This window comes from Apus apus, chromosome 15, assembly GCF_020740795.1.
Source record: "Apus apus isolate bApuApu2 chromosome 15, bApuApu2.pri.cur, whole genome shotgun sequence".
In the NCBI taxonomy this organism is placed as follows: Eukaryota; Metazoa; Chordata; class Aves; order Apodiformes; family Apodidae; genus Apus; species Apus apus.
In genome coordinates this window covers 5391613-5411212 of record NC_067296.1, presented here as the reverse complement: position 1 = coordinate 5411212, position 19600 = coordinate 5391613, and the positions used below count along the sequence as shown (strand labels likewise).

At 54.9% G+C, this 19600-nt stretch overlaps 2 protein-coding genes across 3 annotated transcripts in view; both read right to left on the bottom strand.

Moving 5' to 3' along the window:
- Nucleotides 1–11425, bottom strand: part of PLCG1 (phospholipase C gamma 1) — a 42288-nt gene extending 30863 nt beyond the window's left edge. For both annotated transcript variants that reach the window (XM_051632785.1, XM_051632786.1), the window contains exon 1: nt 11187–11425. In XM_051632785.1, the coding sequence (XP_051488745.1) occupies nt 11187–11388 (202 nt within the window). In that variant the 5' untranslated portion in view covers nt 11389–11425. The remainder of the gene's footprint in view (nt 1–11186) is intronic.
- Nucleotides 11426–17452: 6027 nt separating this feature from the next.
- TOP1 (DNA topoisomerase I) overlaps nt 17453–19600 on the bottom strand; it is a 66087-nt gene continuing 63939 nt past the window's right edge. The window contains exons 20-21 of the mRNA XM_051633017.1: nt 19291–19440; nt 17453–18909 (exon numbers count right to left, since the gene is read on the bottom strand). Coding sequence (XP_051488977.1) covers nt 18807–18909; nt 19291–19440 — 253 coding nt within the window. The 3' untranslated portion in view covers nt 17453–18806. The remainder of the gene's footprint in view (nt 18910–19290; nt 19441–19600) is intronic.

Genomic DNA, 19600 nt, shown 5'->3' with positions numbered 1-19600 from the left:
CACATCTCCTGCTCGCTCTCAGCTGCAAGAAAAGACAAGCTGAAAAACCAAAGCTCCCTGAGTGAGCAGAGCAGGATGCTGCCACCACAGCCTCTGCTCACAGCCCAGCACAGCAAGCCATGGGGTTTTGGACCAGGGTTTCTGGATTGTGCTTAGCACCCAGGGCTGCTGACTGTATCCACTCCCACAGGCAAGGCTGGCACCCACCAGAGCCCTGGACTTGTTGCACCCTCTCCATGCAGAACAAAGGAGCACGTTTCCACCCCAAATACAAGCAGGGCTACCCCAGGTAGGGTAAGCCTCACGTCTGGCTTGCACAGACACTGCTCTGAAGAAGTCCGTGTCCCTTCCCTAGATGAAATAAAGCTGGTGGCAGCCTGAAGAGCCACCCTTCAGTCATCAGCCTGGTCTGTTTGAGAGGCACAAGCTTCCACTGACTCATCTGGAAAGGGGAAGCCCAACACTGGTGCTTCTGGACATACAGCCTGCCAAGGGATGGCTCCATAAGCCACCCACAAGGTGACCTTTTTCCAGCACGGCACCAAAATTTCCAAGCCCTCAGCCCTGTCTGGGTGAGAACTGTAATGGCCTTGCAGGAGCAGAACGAAATGGAGAGAGGGTGGGGGAAACTTCAGATCTGCCAGCACAGCTCCTCCAGCCTGCCTCTCCTGCTCTCCCTCCCTCCTGGGGGACATGCAGCACTAAGGAGAAGGGAGAGGTACCACAGAGGGCAGGGATGGATCGATGGGGCCACCCAACACAGCATGGAGCCTCAGCATGGAAGGGGGTGAGATGCTGGAGGAAGCTGCTCCCTGTGCAGGTGTCCCACATCAGAGGTTCCAACAGGGAGGACTTCTGTGCAACTCACTGAATGCCTCTCCTTGAGCTCACAGGGTCACTGACATCCCCAGACTCTCAGCCAGCTGGACTCCTACCCACTGCCAGCATCCTGGAAGGGGACAGGACCAAGCAGCCTGGCAAAAAAACAAGCAGGAAAGAAAGGCAGACATGGCAATCCAGGGGTTCCTGAGTGCACAAGGCAGTCAGAGGCACAGCTCACAGCCAGAAGCTTGGAAGGGCCAATGAGAAAGCCCTGGCAGAGGTGGCTTGGAGAACCTGAGTGTCCAACAACAGCAAGCTCTCCTTGGAACTCTTTGGGGACTTATGCACCCAACCTAGGAGCCTTCTTGACTCTTTCATGCCAAGAAATTAATGCCCTGGCACAAAGAAAATGGGAGTCAAGAGTGACCACACACTGTCCCCAGCATGGGGTACAAAGGAGAGTAGTGAAAACTGAAGGACAGGAAAGATTTGTCACAGTGATGTTCAGATGCCATGACTCAGTTTTCATCTGATGCAATGAAGTTTCCGTGACAGCGATTTAACAGCAAAGCTGACTGACTGCTGGTCAGGACACTGCATGGGAAGCTGGGAGGTGTCTCGTTCCTGTCCCTGCCAGGGCTTGAGCTCTTCAGAGTCAGGGTGAAGCTGGGAAGTGAAGAACGGGATAAGGATTCCATCTGCTGCTGAGCCATTTCAGGTCACCACAACAGCCTGACCTCTTCCCCCACCAGGCTCAACTCAAAAGCTGTTTTGAGACATCAAGGACTGAGCGTTCACTAAAGCACAGATGTGATTTCCAGATGTGAGCCCTCCCCTAGTTCCCCTGTGTGCCCTTATCTGCAGGAGAGGCCCCAGAGGGCTCTACCATCTCCACCGATAACACAGGGAGTAGCTGAGGCTCCTCGTGTCCCCTCCTCGTGTCACCTCCTCCTCAGACTCTCCACACGAGTCCCTTCCAGCCACCATGATAAACAATTTCTGCTGCTTTGCTGGGATGGAGAGCCAAGCTGTGTCCCAGCAGAGCCAACTCCTGTCTTCCCAGCAAGCCTGGGGAACCCAGCACCGCTCTGGGACCCAGGACAGGTTTTTGGTCCTCTGAAGTTGAGGAGGGCTGTGAGCTGGCAGGGATTAGCAGGACAAGGACGAGCTTGAAGGAGAGGTGGGTGTCCAAAGTACCCGGGATCCTGGCCAGCGTCACCAGAGCTGGATGAGTGATGCCCATGGGACAGGCACTGGCAGAGGCAGCCAAGCACAGTAGCTGGGACAGATGAGGCCACAGGTTCTGGTTTTGCTTCTGCTCTGATGCAGCCCAGGACAAGAGCTTTGCCCTTCGCTCCCGCCGAGAAGGACCACGTCAGACAGCTCCTAACACTCTGCAAACAACCCGAGCCAGCCCCCACCTCTCCACCAGCTGGAAAGCAGATTTATGGGGCGCAGATTTACAGGGCAGGATGCCAAGGGGGTTAAAGTCCTTTTGGACGTCCTGGGGCCGGGGACTGAGGAGGGATGAAGGACTCACCGGCACACACAGGAGGGATGTCCTTTAATTACCACATCACCCGGCACTTCTGGGAGCAAGTAAACAGGAAAAAGACTCTCAAGCAGCTGCTCTACCCATCACCCCCACAGCACAGCCTGCCACAACAGCCTTCCTCGACATCCCCTCTAGGTGACAATGACTTCCAACCCTGGCCAATCCAGGCCTCACCCAGATAGATGCTTGCGTGGAGCAGGATGGGGCCCTGCACAGCGCAAGCCCAGCACGAGAGGAGCAAGGTGCACCACAGAGCGAGTCAGGGGACCTCCAGAAGAGATGGAGAGCAGGACAGCACCACATTGGAGCAGGGCATGGTGTCAGGAGGCAGCAGAGCAGTCACAGCATCTCTGCATGCCACCAAGAGCATGGTAGCCCTCCTGCACCCATCCCTCCAGGTGCCACAGCCCTGGCAGAACAATGGGATGGACCACAGCAGGGTGACCATGCATCCAGCTCCTGAGGAATGGGATTTGAAGCTAGAGGAATAAGGCAAACCAAGGCTTTCCAGAGTAGGGGCTCTCAGGGTCATAAAGCTCTGCTGACTGCTACAGATTTCCAGCTGCCATCTTCTGCTAGAGAGTCCAACCCTTGGCCTGTTGCTTTTTAGGTGCTCTACGTGAGCACAATCACGTGTCCTCCCACTGTCTGACATACTGAGGTGTATGATACGTGACAGGGATACAGCAAGAGGCAGCAAGGTGCCCGAAGATAAGGAGAGCTGGGACAGGAGGGACAAGCCCTGCCCAGCCATCAGGCAGAAGCAGACAGCCCTGCCTGCAGCTCCAAGTGCTGGAGGATCTTCAGAAAGGCAGAAAATTCTCAGAAATTAGGAAGCTTCTCATGTGAATCAATGTAAAAAAGCTTTCCCCATGTAAAACAGCTCTTTGTGCAAGATGAAAATCCTCAGAACTTAAAGAGTAAAACCATTTTGAAGGGAAGCTTTCTCCAGCACTGTGGAGTCCCTTCAGGAATGGCCACTGTCACCATGTCCCTCTCCTGAGGGGTCTCCCTGGTCTGGGACACCCTTCTGCCACTGCCTGATGTAAAACCCCTGGTAGGAACAGATGGACAGGGACGTCGGGGCAGAGGAAAAGCCCTGAGATCACCCCCCATGCAGGGCAGGATACAGTCACTGCACAGAGGATGTGCAAGATAGATATGAAACCCATCTTGTATGTGACATGGACCGGAGGCAGCCAGCAGCAGCCAGCACTGTGACCAAGGGAGCTCACAAGCCTCACTGGTGTTTGCTGGGACTGCCACAGGTTTCTGCGAGCATCCCTGGCTGCCAGATACCAAGTCTTTTTCTCCATACAGCTGCAGGTGTCCAATGAACACACAAACCCTCCTTTCCTCTCTCTCGAGATAGACATCCTTCCAGTAGCTCCACTTCAGCATCATCTCCCACCACCCACTCTCCAAGGCCAAGGGGAAGAGGGGAGAAGCAGGGGGTAAATTATCAAAAGTGCTGTAATGACCTAAAAATTGAAGCCCCTCTGATTTCTGAGGCCCTTAAACCTCAGAGCACACCAGAAGAGCTAAAAAAAAAAAAAAAAGCATTCTCCACTGCCTTCAAACATCTCCTTTTATCACATAACCGTGCTCAGATGACAGTTTAGGCTCGGAGCTGCACGGGGGTTTTGTGTGAAGCCCCACACCCCCTCACCACGTGCTGCAAGCTCTTCCTGTGCTCCCCGCACCCCTCCTTCCTCGGGTGCTTTACACCAGGTCCTACCAAACCTGCAGCAGTTTGGGAACAGGGACACAGCACCGGGGCTGGCTGCAGCCCCAGCCAGGCCACCCGTCTCCAAAAAAGATGGCTCACGCACCTCCAAACCCAAATCTCCAGCCCAGCTTTTTGCTGACCTCCCATTAAGGACTATCACTGTTGGCCCCTTTGTCTCAAGAGCTGTGGCCCACCAGCAGAGTGGTCCTGCTGCATTTCTGCAGCCACGCAGGACTGGCAGTCACCATGCAGGACTGGCAGTCACCATGCTCAACAGCAAGCTCACCAGGAAGAAGCCTCACAGCTCCTGCCAGCCAGTTTCATAGCCTGGGTGAGATGCTCAGCACAAACCGTTTGCAGCACTAAGCCCAGTGGGATCCCACTGAGGAGATGGCCACACAATCAAATGTCCTCTGCTTCCAGAGCTTCACAAGTCACCAAAACCAGGCTGAGCTGCTGCAGCTGGTCAGGGCAGGACACAAGCAGAGGCTTGTGTGATGTAGCCTAAATTACAGGGCAGTCTCAGCTGTGCACTTGTACTCATGGAGCTCCACCTCCATCCCAAGCATTGGCAAGTGTAACATCCCAGCCAGACTGCCCATCATGGGGCAGTGGTGCCACCTGTGTCAATTCCCAGGAGACACATCAGGCCCAGCACTCTCTGGAGGGGGAGGTCCCAACCAAAGACCAGTGTCCCAGTTCTCAGGGTCACAAAAATGAAACGGAGCTCACAGCCTCTGCTCTGCCCCCAGGCCTCACCCCTGGGCAGCTCGGTGGTCAGGCCTGATGTACCACACACAGTGCTTGGGGACAGGGACCTTAGCACTGCTCAGGGATGGGGACTTCAGCACTGACTGTCCCCCAGCCTCCTCCTGAGGCGGAGGGCAAGCCTCTCCTCCTCCACCTGCAATCTGCAAGATATGCAGCAGGTCAGGTGCCTGCTTGGGGAGGGACAGGGGACGGGCACTGCTCACTGCCTGTGGGTCTTGGGGATGCTGGCAGGACACACCACCACGATTAGATAACAGAGCCCAGCAAATGCTTTGCTGATAAGAGCAGCTGCCCCTGCTGTGCAGGCCTGGGAGCTAAAACAAAGAGCAGTAACAAGATCACAGATTGGGTTGGGCAACTGCTGGCCCAGCTCGGAGATGGGGCACGTTAAAAGTCCTGTATGAAATCCTGTGACAAAACTCCAGGAGATGGGAGGTGACAGCCCTGAGCAAACAAGGTGCTCCTCTGCAAAGCCAGATGCTCAATCCAGCTTGCTCAGATGCTCCTCTCACCACAGGTGGTGTCCAGCCAAAGCTGCTGCCTGCAGGCAGGGAGAAAGCCAAGCCACACTGTTTCTGCCCTGAAAAACCTGGAGCACTCAGGCCCTCGGTGCAGACAAGAAGCAATCGGTCCAATCCTACACAAAACCTCTCCAGCATGTTTTAATTAGTGGCCTCAAAACTCCTAAGCCAATACTGTCCACATGGCTGACTGGCACAAGAAGGAACCAGCTGGATGGACAGCATGGGTGCAGGTTGCCCAGGTTTCCCAGCTGGCTAACCTCTAACTGCTCTCTAAGTTGCAGAGAAGCTTCTGAGATGCCAAAGGAGGAGGTAATTTGTGACATGTCTACTGCATGAATAGGGGTCTTCTAACCTGCTCCTCCTGGAAGATGCTACTGAGAAGAGAAAGGAGATGACAAAGGGATGTAAAGAGAGGGTAGAGGCTGTTTCAGCTTGGAGGTGAGGGCAGAGTAGAGCTCGTTCACTTTGCCCAGTTTAGCAGAAATATCTTGGTAAGCAGGAAGGAGACTAGCAAAGACACAAAAAAACACTTCACTCAAGAAACTCCCACAGCAGAGCTTCAACAGGGGCAGCTTTAACCAGTACAGTGGTCACAAGCCACACTCCCACCTTCCCACACCTGAAATTCCTGTGCCTCCCAGCCCTGAGGGGCCACATCCTGCAGCCAAGGGTGTGGGAGCAGGGGGGGACCCATGGGTGCCCAAGGGGATCTGACCCTTAAGTTAGTTTATCCCTGAAAGCCACTTCTGACTTGCTCACTTCTCAAGAGCTCCAAGCCCTTCATCTTACTCAGATGGGGTAAAAAAGATGATAAATAAATAAAACCCCAAAATAAAACGCTCTGTGGTATGGACTAGCAGAAGAGGCAGGTAGTTAGAAAGCACGAGGTGAGCACAAACCAGAGTCACTCTGTATTAATATTTTACAGTCCCTGCCTTTTCTTTTAAACAAGCAACAGCTTTTCTCCACCTCCACGAGGCTGAGCTCGTTTCACGGAAAGCAAGAATGCAACCAGGGTTTAGAGGTGGCTTTCCCCCCTCCTCTCTTTCTCCTATAAAACAAACATCTGCTCCAAATTTTCAGCTCACTCTCTGAGCAAACTCTGAATTTTCTGACTTGTTTCAAGGCAAACAGACCAATTAGAAGCTGGCCTATCACCCCCAGCATATGAAGTTATGAATGCAGGACCCTTTTATATTTAAAAGAAATTACGTAACACAGGAAGTTGGTTTTTTTTTTTTTTTTTAAATAAATCCATAAAAGAAAAGGGACTCGAGGGATTAGCTCTGCTTTGCTTTGGGTGATTAACAAAAAGAATAGAAAATTATTAGAGCTCTTCCCATCCTAACAGCCAGGCCCTCTGCAGAGCTGACGAGCAAGAAGCAAGGCGTTGGGAATTAGAGCTGGCTGAAACCTTTCTGGATAAAAACAAGTATTAATTGAAAATTCAAAACAAAATTCCTTTTTTTATTTCCCAAACCAGGATTGCATGTTGCACAGTTCCAGTTTTAAGTACAGGAGATGGAAGTGACCACTTCTCAAAGCAAAATCTTTCCCCCACACAGACAACTCTTCCCCTCCTCCCTTCTCTTCAGATCCTGCTCCCTGAGAGCCCCAGCACAAGCTGAAGAGCTTAATGAAGACCAGGAGATGGGTCTTTTCCAAGAGGAGAGGTTCTTCATCTAGGAGCCCCGCTGGCTGGAGCCCCAGTTCTGCCCTCTGCCCAGTCTGGGCTGGCAGTGGGAGCAGGGGGGACACGTGCTGACAGTCAGCACACAAGGTCACCCTTCACACGGGGTCACAAAATGCTGTCCCACCAGCAAGAGCTGTCCCACCAGCAAGAGCTCCCCCTCCTCTCAGTACCCACCTACCACAACCCCAACACCTCCTGGCTGGTGGGCAGAAGGAAAGCAAGGCTGGGTGTTTGATGGTGGCCAACAAGGCCAGCCGGTTGCCTGTAGATCTACGGCACACGTGGTGATGTCACCCAACACAAGCTGCTGCCCAGGCAGCATCTCTCTGGTCCAACCTCAGCACTGAGGGCTTCGTCCCTTCGTGCCAAGAGCTCCTGCCAGAGGCCAGCTCAGGTCCTGTTCACTTCAGTGAGTAACTGGAAATAAAAGGTGTCCCATCACAAGCAGTGTGGCCAACAGAGCTGGCAGCCACATGCCTGTTGGGCCAGGGAGAAGCTGTCAGACTGACACCCCACTCCTGCTGAGGCACCAAAGGTACCAAGGACAGGGGTTTCCCTGGACCTTCCTCTAGGCATGCTCCTCTCTAGCCATGGGGTGACCTGGAGCCTGCTCAGGTCTGCTCCCCTCTCAGCTCCAGGTCAGCACCCACCAGAAAGCCAAGCACCACCAAAACAGGGCTTTTCATGAAGGTGAAGGCAAACAACTGACTGACTATTGCAACCACCCTGAGTACAGAAGAGATCAGAAGTACTGGCAGACAAGCACCCACAGATCCTGCGGAGGCAGCAGCTCCACAACATCAACCAGTGATGTCAAAGCTCTGAAACGAGCAGCATCGTGCAGAGGAACAATGACTGACTGTGCCCAGAAGCCCTCTCCTCCCAGCACACCACAGCTTTAGCCCACGTGCCCAAGACCACCCAGACACAAGCCAACCATCCCCTCTGTCCCCTCACACACTGCCTACCACGCAGCAGGAGGATTCCTGAGCTGTAGCAACAACTGTGCTCTTTTCAGCAGGGTCAGCAATGGTCACTAGCACTGCCCATCCCTCCTTGGGACAAACACACATCTCATTTGTGCAAAACCCACCAGGTGCAGAGAAAAGAGCACAGATCCTCCATGGTGGGGTGTTCATGGAGACAGATACGTCTCCAAGATATGGTCATCTACACAGACATGTCCCGAGCCCGAGGCCTCCATATGTGACATGCTGTGGATACTCACCTGTTCTGAAATGGATAAAAAACCAAGATCACTCCTACTTAGACAACTAACTTGTGTTCAGGGGGTTCTGAAGCTCTTTGCTTGTCTCTGTATCTCAAGAAATGCAAGAGCATTCATTACTGGCCCATTAACACAGTAATTTGACCTGTAGTCCCCCAGACATTGTCCAGTGAAGATGCTGTCCCACATGAAGGAACATCTCACCTCCTGACAGAGGGCTGCTCTCCACTGCTCATGACCTCCCTCATACTGCAAGTCAGGGCCAAACCAGTACCATCATGAAAAGCAAACCCCAGTCTTCCTGCCAACCCCAGCCTCCTGCTTCCTACACCAGTGTGGCTTGTCTTCACTGGGTCAGTCATTCCTCATGTCTAAAGATACCCTGCACTGAAAGTTGATTAGCTTGACTCCAGATCACTTCTTCTTCTGGTACCCACCGTGGCTGTACAAATGCTGAGCCAGTAAAGGCTGGTCTTCTAGAGAGGAACGAGCCAGGAGGGGAACACATCAGTGTGTTTGCCACGTGAAGCGGAGCTGTCACACATCTGAGTTTTCCCAGGCACCCTTTCTCCACCAAAAAAACATATCCAGATAAAAATAGGGAAGCTGGCCAACAACCGAGCATGGCTGGCCACCGGTGGCGTGGCTTTGCCTCGCCTGCCTAGATACACAGTCACTGTTTGTGTACACAAGCAGATATTTCCACCTGGAGCTCCCACGCTTCTGTCCAGGAAGTGCTGAAGCAAAGCTCTGCTCCTCAGCCCTGCCGAGGAAGAGGGCAAGAGGATGGGTGCTGCTGAGGGTGCTGGGTGACACCAGAGGAGGGGACCGAGGACAGGGGGAGATGCTTGGGTGCAGAGGGAGGTCATCAAGAAAGCATCCAGCACCAGAGAGATGGGGCTGAAGATAGAGCACCTCTTCAGGGTAATGTCCCCTCCTTCCAGCATGGCCCATCTTGCCTCTTGGGAGGGTTGCACACGCTGTGCAAACACCACACACACTGGAAGGCACGTGGTGGGGATCCCAGAGCCCACTGCCACCAGTTGGCCAACTTGCCTGTGGTGCAGCAGAGGAGCCCCAAGGCATTTCCCACTGTGATGTTTAAAGGAACAAGAGGGACCTGGCTGTCCCATGCTCCCCAACTCTTGCTTTTCCTTCTCTAGAGACCTGTGGGCTTTATTGATCATCTCAGTCCCTGGGACATGCTCTCTGCTTCCATCACCCTGCTCTTGGCTGTCTGCATAGCACCAGAAGTCCCCACACAATTTATCATCACTGTTACCGCCGCAGTTTTGGTATGGAAGTTAAAGTTCTCTGAATTTCCTTGAAGTGAAGGTCCCAGCCTTTCAAAGACTGCAGCACCTCCTTAGGTCTGCCCACAATCTCCTGTGTAGACATCTGTGGGGACCTCCAGCCCACCATGGACTGTAGACCCACGTGGTCTGCAGACACTGCCAGAAACCAACAAAACAAATGGGCACTTTGCCTTAATTTAAGAACAACTTAAGGCCAACAGAACACCACACTCTTCTCCCTCTTCCCCTGCCTCAAACCTCCAAGAGGCCACCCTGGGGAAGGTACAGAGGAGCTTCACATCCTGGTGATGCTATTGGAGCCCAAGGCCCAGATTGGCCTGGAGAGTGAGTAAACCACTGGGCAGAAGCTAGAGGACTCCAAAGGTCTTCAAGCAAAGCTAAGCCTCAAACTGGAAGCACCAGCATTTTGTGGTCCTGTCAGAGACCATCATCTCCAGCCCTTCACCTGAGCCTCCGAACAACATTAACAGCATCCAACCTTTCCACCCTGGACCAGGAGAGATGACAACCCCTCCATGGCCTCACTCTGCCCCTGTTGCATCCCTTAGGGCAGGGAAGGCCAGTGTGAACATGCCACAGTGCCAAAGCCAGCACCAGGACTCATGTCACATCACCTCCACACGTGTCCCCTCGTCCTGGCCTCCAGCACCAAACTCAGACACTGTCCTGGGGTGCATGGGGGTGGAAAAAGTAATTTAAGAGAAATAACAGAAACCAAGGAAACCGAGGTCGTGGTTAAAAGTTTCCCAGTGCGGGGCCTCCCTGCTCTCTCCCCCTTCCCACCCATCTTGGTGGTTTCCCACTCATTGTTCTTACACATCTTTTCCCCTGCCCTCCTGGGGCCAGAGGTCCACATCCCTGATGAGAAACCCAAGCCAGCCAGCAGCTCTGCCCAGAGCTGCATCCACCACCACCAACTGGGTTTGCAGGACCCAGCCCTACACTGACCCTGCTCCCCCTCACCCCAGGGGCAAAGGGAAGAGGAGAAGAAGCACGTCACAAGATTTTAGGTTGTGGGGTTTTTTTCTGCTTTTTGCCCTTCGGGTTTCATCTGTTGCTCCTAAGACGCAGCCCCAAAAAGGGCTCAAACAAATCCTGCCTCCTTTTGAGGCTCCTCGCGGCTTTTAGGTGCTGTTCGCCGAGGCAGCACCCAGGAAATGGCACCCGTTTTATCCCAGGGGAAGTCTGAGAGCGAAGAGGGATGGAGAAAGTTGGGAGGCGGCGCCGGAGGTGGCCATGGCGGTACCCGGCCCGCGCATCCCCGGGGCAGGGGCACCGGACACCTCCTCCGCCACCCCGAGCGGCTGCGCGGGGAGATGCCGGGCACAGGGAGGCTGGGGGGGGATGTTTGCATTGCCCCCCGTCCTCCCCACCGAGCCTCACGCCGCTTCCCGAGCCGGCCGGCGGCGGTTCCCCGGGACGGCTCCTGCCGGGGCTGCCCCGCACCCATCTCCCGCAGGGACCCGAGCCCTTTGCCTCCCCTTCCTGCCCGCTTTTCCCGGCCGTTCCCCCTCCTCCTCCTCCTCCTCCTCCTCCCCCGCAACTCACCCGCTCCCTCGATCTTCTCGGAGCCGCGGCTCCAGGTGACCTGCCGTGTTTCCAGCTTCACCTGGAAAGTTTTCCTTTCGGGTCGTTGCGACTTTTTCGAGTAGAAGAGGGTCATGACGGTGCCCACCTCCAGGCTACGGCAGAGGTGGGCGGCTTCGGCCTCGCTGGGGGCCCCGGGGCCGCTGCCCGGCCCGGCCGCCATCGGCCCCGCGAACAAAGGGGAGCGGGAGCGCCCGGAGCGCTCGGCGCCGCGCCCCGAGCCCGCCCGCCCGCCGGCTGCGGGAGGAGGAGGAGGAGCGAGGAAGGAGGAGGCAGGCAGGGAGGAAGGAAGGGAAGGAAGGGAAGGGAAAGGGGCGGGAGCGCGGGGCGGAGCGCGGGGGGACGGGCCGGGGACGCGGCGCCGCGGATGGGGCCCGTGTGGGGTCCGTGGGGATGCGAATCTCCTCCCGTCCCCTCCTCCCGGCTGGGCTTGAAGGGGGCTTGGGAAGGGTCCTGCATCCCTGCAGGGTTTCGGGGTGTCAAGGGGTTTGAGGGGGGAGCCCGCGGTGCCCCCCCTCCAGCGGTCCCAGTGCTACGTAACCCACAAGCGGGTCTGCGGTACCGGGGAGGCGCTGGACCCCGCAAGCACGCCGGGAGCACCGGGGGAGCCTGCACCCCGAAAGGTGACACAGACAGGTCCCCGGTGTGCCACGCACCCCGCAGCACAGGACACAATGGGGCCCTGCCTCCCCCCCCCGCCCCCAGCACAACTCGCCTGGGGTCCCGGGTGCGCAGCGCACCCCGTGGAGTCACCCGCCTGGGGTCCCAGAGGTGCCTCATCCCCCAGCGCTGCATCCCGTGGGCCCTCCCCTTGGTGCACAGCCACGGGGCTCGAGGGGTTCTGTCCCCCACCCCCCAGCATCCCACCACTGCCCCACCGCCCCTCGAGCCCACCCTTAGGGGCTGGGCAGGGCAAGCGGGCACACGCGGGGACACAGCCCCGCAGGGCATGGGCCAGGCTGGCCCTGGGAGCTGCTGTCCTCTCCCTGCCCTCCGGGGGGACATCCCCCAGCCCTGCCGCGTTGGCAGGGTGGCTTTTCCCGGGGACATTCTCCTCAATCTGGCCGCCGCTGGCACCGCTGCCCGGCGTCTGGCCGCGGCCACGGCTTCCTCCCCGCAAATCACAGCCGGGCCGGAGCCGGCAGGGGAAGCGGGAGGGGGTTTGCAGGGCAGGCGGCAGCATCTGGGTCCTGGGGGATGCGTGGGGAGAGGGGGGGTCACAAGAGGCTCTCCAGGAGACCACGCAAAAGCGGGGTTAGCCAGGGGATAAGCGGCTGAATGGGGATGTGTTTCAGGGCGGTTCGCTCCCTTGCTGTGGTTGAAGCCTGCAATTTCCCTCCCTGCCCACCCGTGCCCTGCTCCCCATCAGGGCGGGCTGGGTGCCCTGGGCAGGAGGCAGTGTCCTGGGTCTTGTGCAAACACCGAGGTGAGGTGGTGGGTGAGTGGCCCAGGAGCCAGCCTGCCTGAAGGGCGGCACAGCCCCCCCGCAGGCAGGGATTTCTTACAGGGAGAGGCTGGAGGCGATGTACCCTGTTTTATAAATATATATATATGCATGTGTATACAATATACACACATCCATCCATCCACACACACACGTGTGCTTGCAGACCACAGCAAGGCAGCACACAACTCAGCAGCCATTATCTCACCCCACAGCACATGGGTGGGTCTGAAGGGGCATGGTTTGCTAAGTGAGGCTCCCATCATTGAGTGCACCCCAAATGGGAGCAGTTCTCTCTGTCCCACTGCTCCACCTGCCTACAAAGAGACACGAGCACACACATATGTGCACACACACAAGCAGCCCTTCAGGGTTTGGGGTTGTTTAGGGTTCTAGCCAATATCTGGGCATTAAAAAGGCCAGCAAGGACAGACATGCTGGGATAAAAACCTAAACCTGCCCTTACAGAACTGACCAGGGGTGGCAGGACACTGGGGACCTGCTCAGCCCAGGTAGAGCTGCAAGACCCTGCTGGTGGGAGCTCTGAGGTGGCTGAGTGAGCCCCAGCCACCAGTGTGGGACCCTCTGCCCTGCTCCCCCCAGGGAAGCTGCTCCATGCTTGTGTAACAGCCTCGCTTGGGACTGGCAGGAAGCAGCCGGCTCCCAGTGGTCTTAAAATAGCTGAACATTATGGGCACACCCTTGTTTTTGAGGGCAAAACCTGAGAAGGGAGCTTGGCCATCAAAGAAATGAAAAAGGTAACTCCCTCACTCCCAAACATCGCCTGTTCCCAGTGATGGAGAGGAGCACTGGGTAGCCAGGGCATGGAGGTGATGGTTTGCAGTGACGAGTCTGCAATGGATGTTTTTTCTTCTCCAGGTTTGTCTAATCACTTTTTAGCCTTGCATTAACTCCCTGTGTCCGTGAATGTCACAGTTTAATTTGACATCATGAGGAACCACTTCTGTCTGCGTGGTCCCAGCTCCTGAACTGTTCAGGCTGTGGGCAGTCACCTCCAGCCCTCAGAATAGCAAAAACTTCCAGCCTGTTCCTGTTACCCTGTCCTGCTCCACCCTGCCCACGCTTCAGTCCACAGTGGGTCAGACAACTTCACTTTTGAAGAAATTCCCTGGATCACGTTCATTGTATGGCTGTGGAGGGGGTGGGCTCTGCAAGTCTCCCCCTGCAAACATTGCTGGGAGAAGGGGTTTTCCCTTCTGCCTTGAAGCCTGGGGCACTGTTCCTTGGCATCCTGTGGGATTCATGCAGCAGCTTCATCCTGAATGGGCAGCAGGGTAACAGCCAGGTGACCTCCAGCTTAAAGACAGCCTGGGCCTTGCTCTTTGGCTGGGGAGCAAAATCCAAGGAAACAAACCCCTGAGGCCACCCCAGGGGTGAGTGCAGGGGGTCCCTGCAGCCCAGCATCCCTCTGACAGCAGTGTCTGGGAATGGACACATCCCTCTCTTGCCCTGGGGACTGTGTGTGTAGAGGTGGTGCCCAAACCTCATCCGAGCGAGCTGTCCTGAGCATTTTGCAGTCCCCAGGAGAGATGCACCACTCCGGGTTGTTTATTTGTTCCCGTCTGTTCTGTGCTGCCTGGGGTGGGTAAAGGAGAACCCGGCCCACGGGCTGAGAAAATCACCATCAGGGAAGAGCTGCTTCCTCCAGCCCTGCAGCGAGCGGGGTCTGGAAAACCCGCAGGGAGGGCAGTGCCGGGCTCCCCCCCGGCCGCTGTCAGCACAGGGGGAGCAGCGCAGGGCGGATCTTTGCCGGGGATGGAAAGCAGACGTGCCGGGGGCCCAGAGCTGCTGTGGATGCTGGCGCCGTGCCTGCCGTGCCTGCGGCTTCCTCGCCGAGGAGCTGGGGCCAAGCCATGCCCGCAGGCAGGGCTGCCTGCCCCTGGCAGCCTCCTGCCCCTTCCAGGCATTGCAAGATCCCTCCGGATGATACAAAAGCACCTGATGGGAAGCCCAGGACAGCTCCAGGATCCCTGTCCCAGCTCCAGGGTGTTCCCGGGGAAGCAAACACTTTTTTTTTTTTGGTAATATCCTGAATTCACCTGGTTTCAATTTTCAGCCCCTGAATCCTCTTAAGACTTCAAGGAGGATGGGGCTGCAACCTGCTGGGTTTGCAGCCTTCCCTTGGCCACAGGGCCCTGGCCATGGGCTTGCAATGCACAAGATCCAGTGTCAACCTAAATTTTGCTCCCTGCCCCCCCACTGGACACTTCACCACTGCCTCAGTTTCCCTTGCCACCAAACACCAGCCCTACTGCAGGGCAGGAAAACTGTTCTGGGGCAGTGGCACCGGGGCAGGACCAGGCACTGCAGTGGTGGGATGCAAAATGGGACAGGGCAGGTTTCACAGCCATTCCCCTCTTTGCACAGCGAGTCAACAAGATCTGGGAATTCTCCATTTTAAGTGTGGGATGTGTGGTCTTCACCCTGCTTGCCACAGGCAAAAATACACATTAAATCCTCTTCAGCACCCTGCCCGGGACGGAGCCTGTTGGGGAGCACCTGTGTTCCCCAGCATTCAGAGGGAGCCAAGTGCCTTTCCAAGGGCTGGTTTTGCACCAACATGCTTCTCCCTTCCACTGACAGGGAGAGGCACAGCACCCCTCAACCTGGGATTCCAGCCCAGCCTTCCACCTCCAGGCAGAGCAAGGCCGGAGACCCCCCAGCCTGGCTGTGGCCACCCCATGCCCTGGGAGATCTGCCAGTGTTGGGGGGGGGGAAATCCTACTCTGTGGGAGAACATCCCATCCTGCTGCGTTCATGAGAAGCACATTTCCCTGCTCAGCAGAGCAGGGGATGGGAATTTAATTCATCCAGGTCTGAAGGCGGGGAGGGAGGGCTGTATAAATAGAAAGGATATTTTTACAGGCTGCATTGTTCCAGGCACGGGCAGGTCGGGAGCACAATGAGAGCCCCTTTCCCCCCTCTGCTGGCATTTTCTCCTCTGCACCTTGGAAAGGCCCCAGAGAGCAAACGGTGCCTCCTGCCAGACGCGAGTTTCTGCAGCCACAACCAAGCGCCTGAAAACCTGCCGATGGGAGCAGGAAGCCCGAGCAGGGCCGGCTGCCCCGGGGCTCCTGCGGGTGGCTGAGCCCGGCCCCTCGGCCACCCCCCGGGCTCTGGGAGCCCAGCAAGTGCTGCACCAGCACTGGGGGGACAGGGAGGTGCTCCTGGAGGAGCCAGGGCACGTGTCTGCTCCAGATTCCCCAAGGACACCCGGCCCTGGGCTGCTCTCCAGTGCCAGGGAGATGGATGCATCAGCATCATTCCCTGTTGTCCCTGTGTTGCCTCCTGCTCTTCCTGGCCAGGAAGAGAAGGGGGGGGTGCTGCTCTCACTCCATCCTCTTCCACACAGGGTCGTGGGCTAATAAAAGGCAGCTGAGAAACCACACCAGGAAAGCTGCTTAGGTCTCACCACATCCCCTGCTCCTGCTCTCCTCTGCACCAGGAAGGGCTTTTCCCAGGACCAGGTGAGAAGACAACTCCTGGGGGGCAAAGCGAGCTGATGCTGGGGTGGGCTTGCACGGAAACAGTGACCACAGGTCAGTCAGCAGGAAAGATCAGAGCAAGGCAGTGACAGACCACATCCTTCCACCTAGGAGGAACACGGGTCTCCCCAGTGCCAGCAGTGGGCACTTCCAGCTCCTGACATCCAGTCTCTCCAGCAGGAGTTTGGATCCCAACCTTGCTCAACACAGGGGAGACTAGCTCCTGCCCTCAACCCCCCAACTCCAGCTCCTTGTGCTGAGCCATCCTTGGGCACCCAAGCGCAGCCCCCTCCATGCAAAGTTTCAGCCCCAGCAGCCCTGCCCAGCTCCTCTCTTCCCCTGCTCCAACACTGGGCTGTAATTCACCTGCTTTTGGTCAGTGGGGATGTGGCTTCCAGGCTCCTGGGCACAAGGTCAATGCAGAGAACATTCCCATCAGCTACAGAGGGTGAAATTAGCTACACTCTGTGCAGGGGAGGGCAGGCTGCACATGGACCAGGGCTCCAGCAGACACCAAGCAGCTTCTTATTAAAAGGGATTAAAATCCTTCAGGCAATTCCTGCTGGGGTTGGGAACAGGAACTGGGCAGCTCTGCACCCAAGGAGCCTGGAGTGTCAGGCTGCTGGTATTTAAGCACATTATTCAAGGCAGTTTCCTCTGTGGTAACAATCCAACCCAGACAAGCAAACTGCCACATAGGGAGCCCAGCTGAGGGATCTGGAAATCAGGTGAGCATTGATGTGAACTCATGAGCAAGCAGCAGGATCTCAGGCTGGTGGGACAGCAGGGTCAGCTCTCTGTGCCCCTCACCAGGGCTCCAAAACACCCCACATGCTCAGGGCTCCAAAACCCACAGACTGTAGGACCAACTCCTCCACCCACTGAGGGTCTGGTTACTCATACAGACCTACCACAAGAGCCACCACGACTCACCACAAGCAAACAGCAATGAGCAGTTATTCAAAATTAGGGCAACATGAGCAGCTGTGGATTCCAAAATCCAGCCATGGCCAGGTGCTTCATTTCAGGTCCTTGGCATCATTATGAATCCACATGCTCCCAGTCCCTCCTGATGAAGACACAACTGCTGGGTCAATCCCAACCCACCTGCCCCTTGCCCTCAACATCCTCCATGCAGCTCTGTTCCCCAAGGAAAGGCTCCACATCTTGCTGTGGAGGCAGCAGAAAAAACATGGTTCCAGACCCACCACCTGCCCCCCAACCTAGGGACCTCAAAGCCCAGGGCCCGAGGTGAAAGAAAACACAGACACCAACACTCAGTTAAGTTGTAGGAATTTATTTTAAATAACCTACAGTTGATTAAAAGGGAATTCATGATAAAAATAGAAGATACTTGTTGAGGAAAGGCTGCAGGAAATGGTCTTCGCACACACACTACGCTAACGATGCCTCTAAAACTAATGATTATAGCAAAAAAAGGTTTCACATTAAAATTCTGCTTTTTAATTTTTTAAAATTTTTTTACACAATTACAAAAGAAAAAAATAAAAGCCCTAAAATCTTGATTTTCCTTTTTGGACCGATGCTCGTTTCCCTCGAAATTTATTGACCTGTGAAACTTCTTTTTACACAATAAAATCTTTCAAGTAAAAGAGGGGAGTGGGGCTTAGAAAAAAAGGGGGGAAAAGGTAAAACAGTCTGACAAACCTAAAAAGTAGATATTCTTGAAGTATACAGAGTGTGTTCAGAACAAAGGGTGATGGGAATGTCATTGGTTGCCAATTTCATTTGCCCTCAAATTCCACATGCATCTCCTCATCACATGGTCCCCTCCCCCCACCCACTCCCCAAATCTATACGATCTTTAAGATCAAGAAGAAAAAAAAACAAAACACCCAAACAAAACAAAAACGGTTTAAATATTTTAAAATAATTAAAAGAAATAAAAATTCACATTTAAAAAAGGAACACTCAAGTCAGGAGGCCGATCTCCCAGCACGCTTTGCTCTGAACAAATGTGGTGGGTATTTGTAATTTATGTTCCAATGCCACGACTGTTTCAAGTGACAAATTAAAACAAAATTTAAAAAAAGATTTGGGTATTTCCATGACTACAGTGACAACTGTAACAGGTGCGTTGGGTTCCTTACATTTTTATTTTTGATTCTTTGTTAAATTCTGAAATGGGGCGGGAGAAGGGAGGGAAGGGCAGGGGTTAAGGAGTCCATTTTCTATTAAAATATAGAAGTTATTGCAAAACCCTAAACTGTAAAAACGCACCAATATAATTGGATTTTGTATACAGTAGCTAAAGATTCCCACGCTCTCAGTGTGATGGTGAATTTGCCTGGCGGAAGGTTGACAAATCCCCCATCCACTTGCCCTGCCTCAAAAGAGAAAAACCACACAAACCAGACAGCTAGAATTTGGATCTCTGAAACATTTTTAAATAAGTTGTCCATAGGACAACTGGCTCAGCTCCTTTAGGATATTTCCAGGTTATGCTTTCTGCAAGTTGTTGGCTGTTTTATCCGATGCTCACTTGCCCCTTTCTTCCCCCTTCCCCAGTATCCAAGGACAAGTAAGGCTCACAGTTTATCAATCTCCCTAAAAACCAGGCTACTCCCCCTTTTTTTTTCCCCCCATAAAATTCAGCTCATTAAAACCAGGTTAAAACTCATAGTCTTCCTCTGCCATGTCGATAGCCCAGGCAAATTTCTCTCGCTGGGTTTTGTTATAAATCTTCTCTATAGGAATTCCCCACTTCTTACACCTGCAGGAGAGGAGATGCTGTTAGTCAAGGCAGAACAGGCTCCCAACCCTCACTGTGCAGAGCTGCCCTGCTCTCCCCCAGCACCTTCCTAAGCTCTACTCTTTTGCAGGACACACCACCCAGCCAAGCATGACCAGCCTCCCAGGGTTAGACTCTGCAGGTTCTCTGACCCATCACCTCCCAGCATGGGAGGCTTTGGCTGGCTTGTTACACTTGCCTCGAGAGACTCTGTTATAACTTCCTGAAACCATCTGAAGATGCAAGGGAAGGCCAAGGGAAGGAGAGGCACTGCTCTTGGCCACAGCCCTTGTCTGCTAACTGGGGGGACAAGACAGAAGTGAAGGGGTGGTTCCTTCCTGCACACCCCAAGCAGGTGCTTACCAAGCAACAGAGATCCTGGGATCCAGATAGTTGAGTTTGGAGGTGCCCAAAGCAATCTGCTTGTTCTCCTCCCTATCTGTAGCCTGAACCTCCAGCTTCATCAGTTGCTCCTCAATCCTCTGCACTGCTTTCTTCTTACTCTCCACTGTCCTGGGGTGGGAAAGAATCAAAGCATTTAATTCCTAATGCCCTGCTAGACTTGATATGAGATGGCAGCACTGTGGGAACCCAAAGGGACTCTGCTCAAGGTAAGCAATACCACCAGCCACACCAAGGGCAGCTGTGCCAGCACAGATGGTGACACAAAACA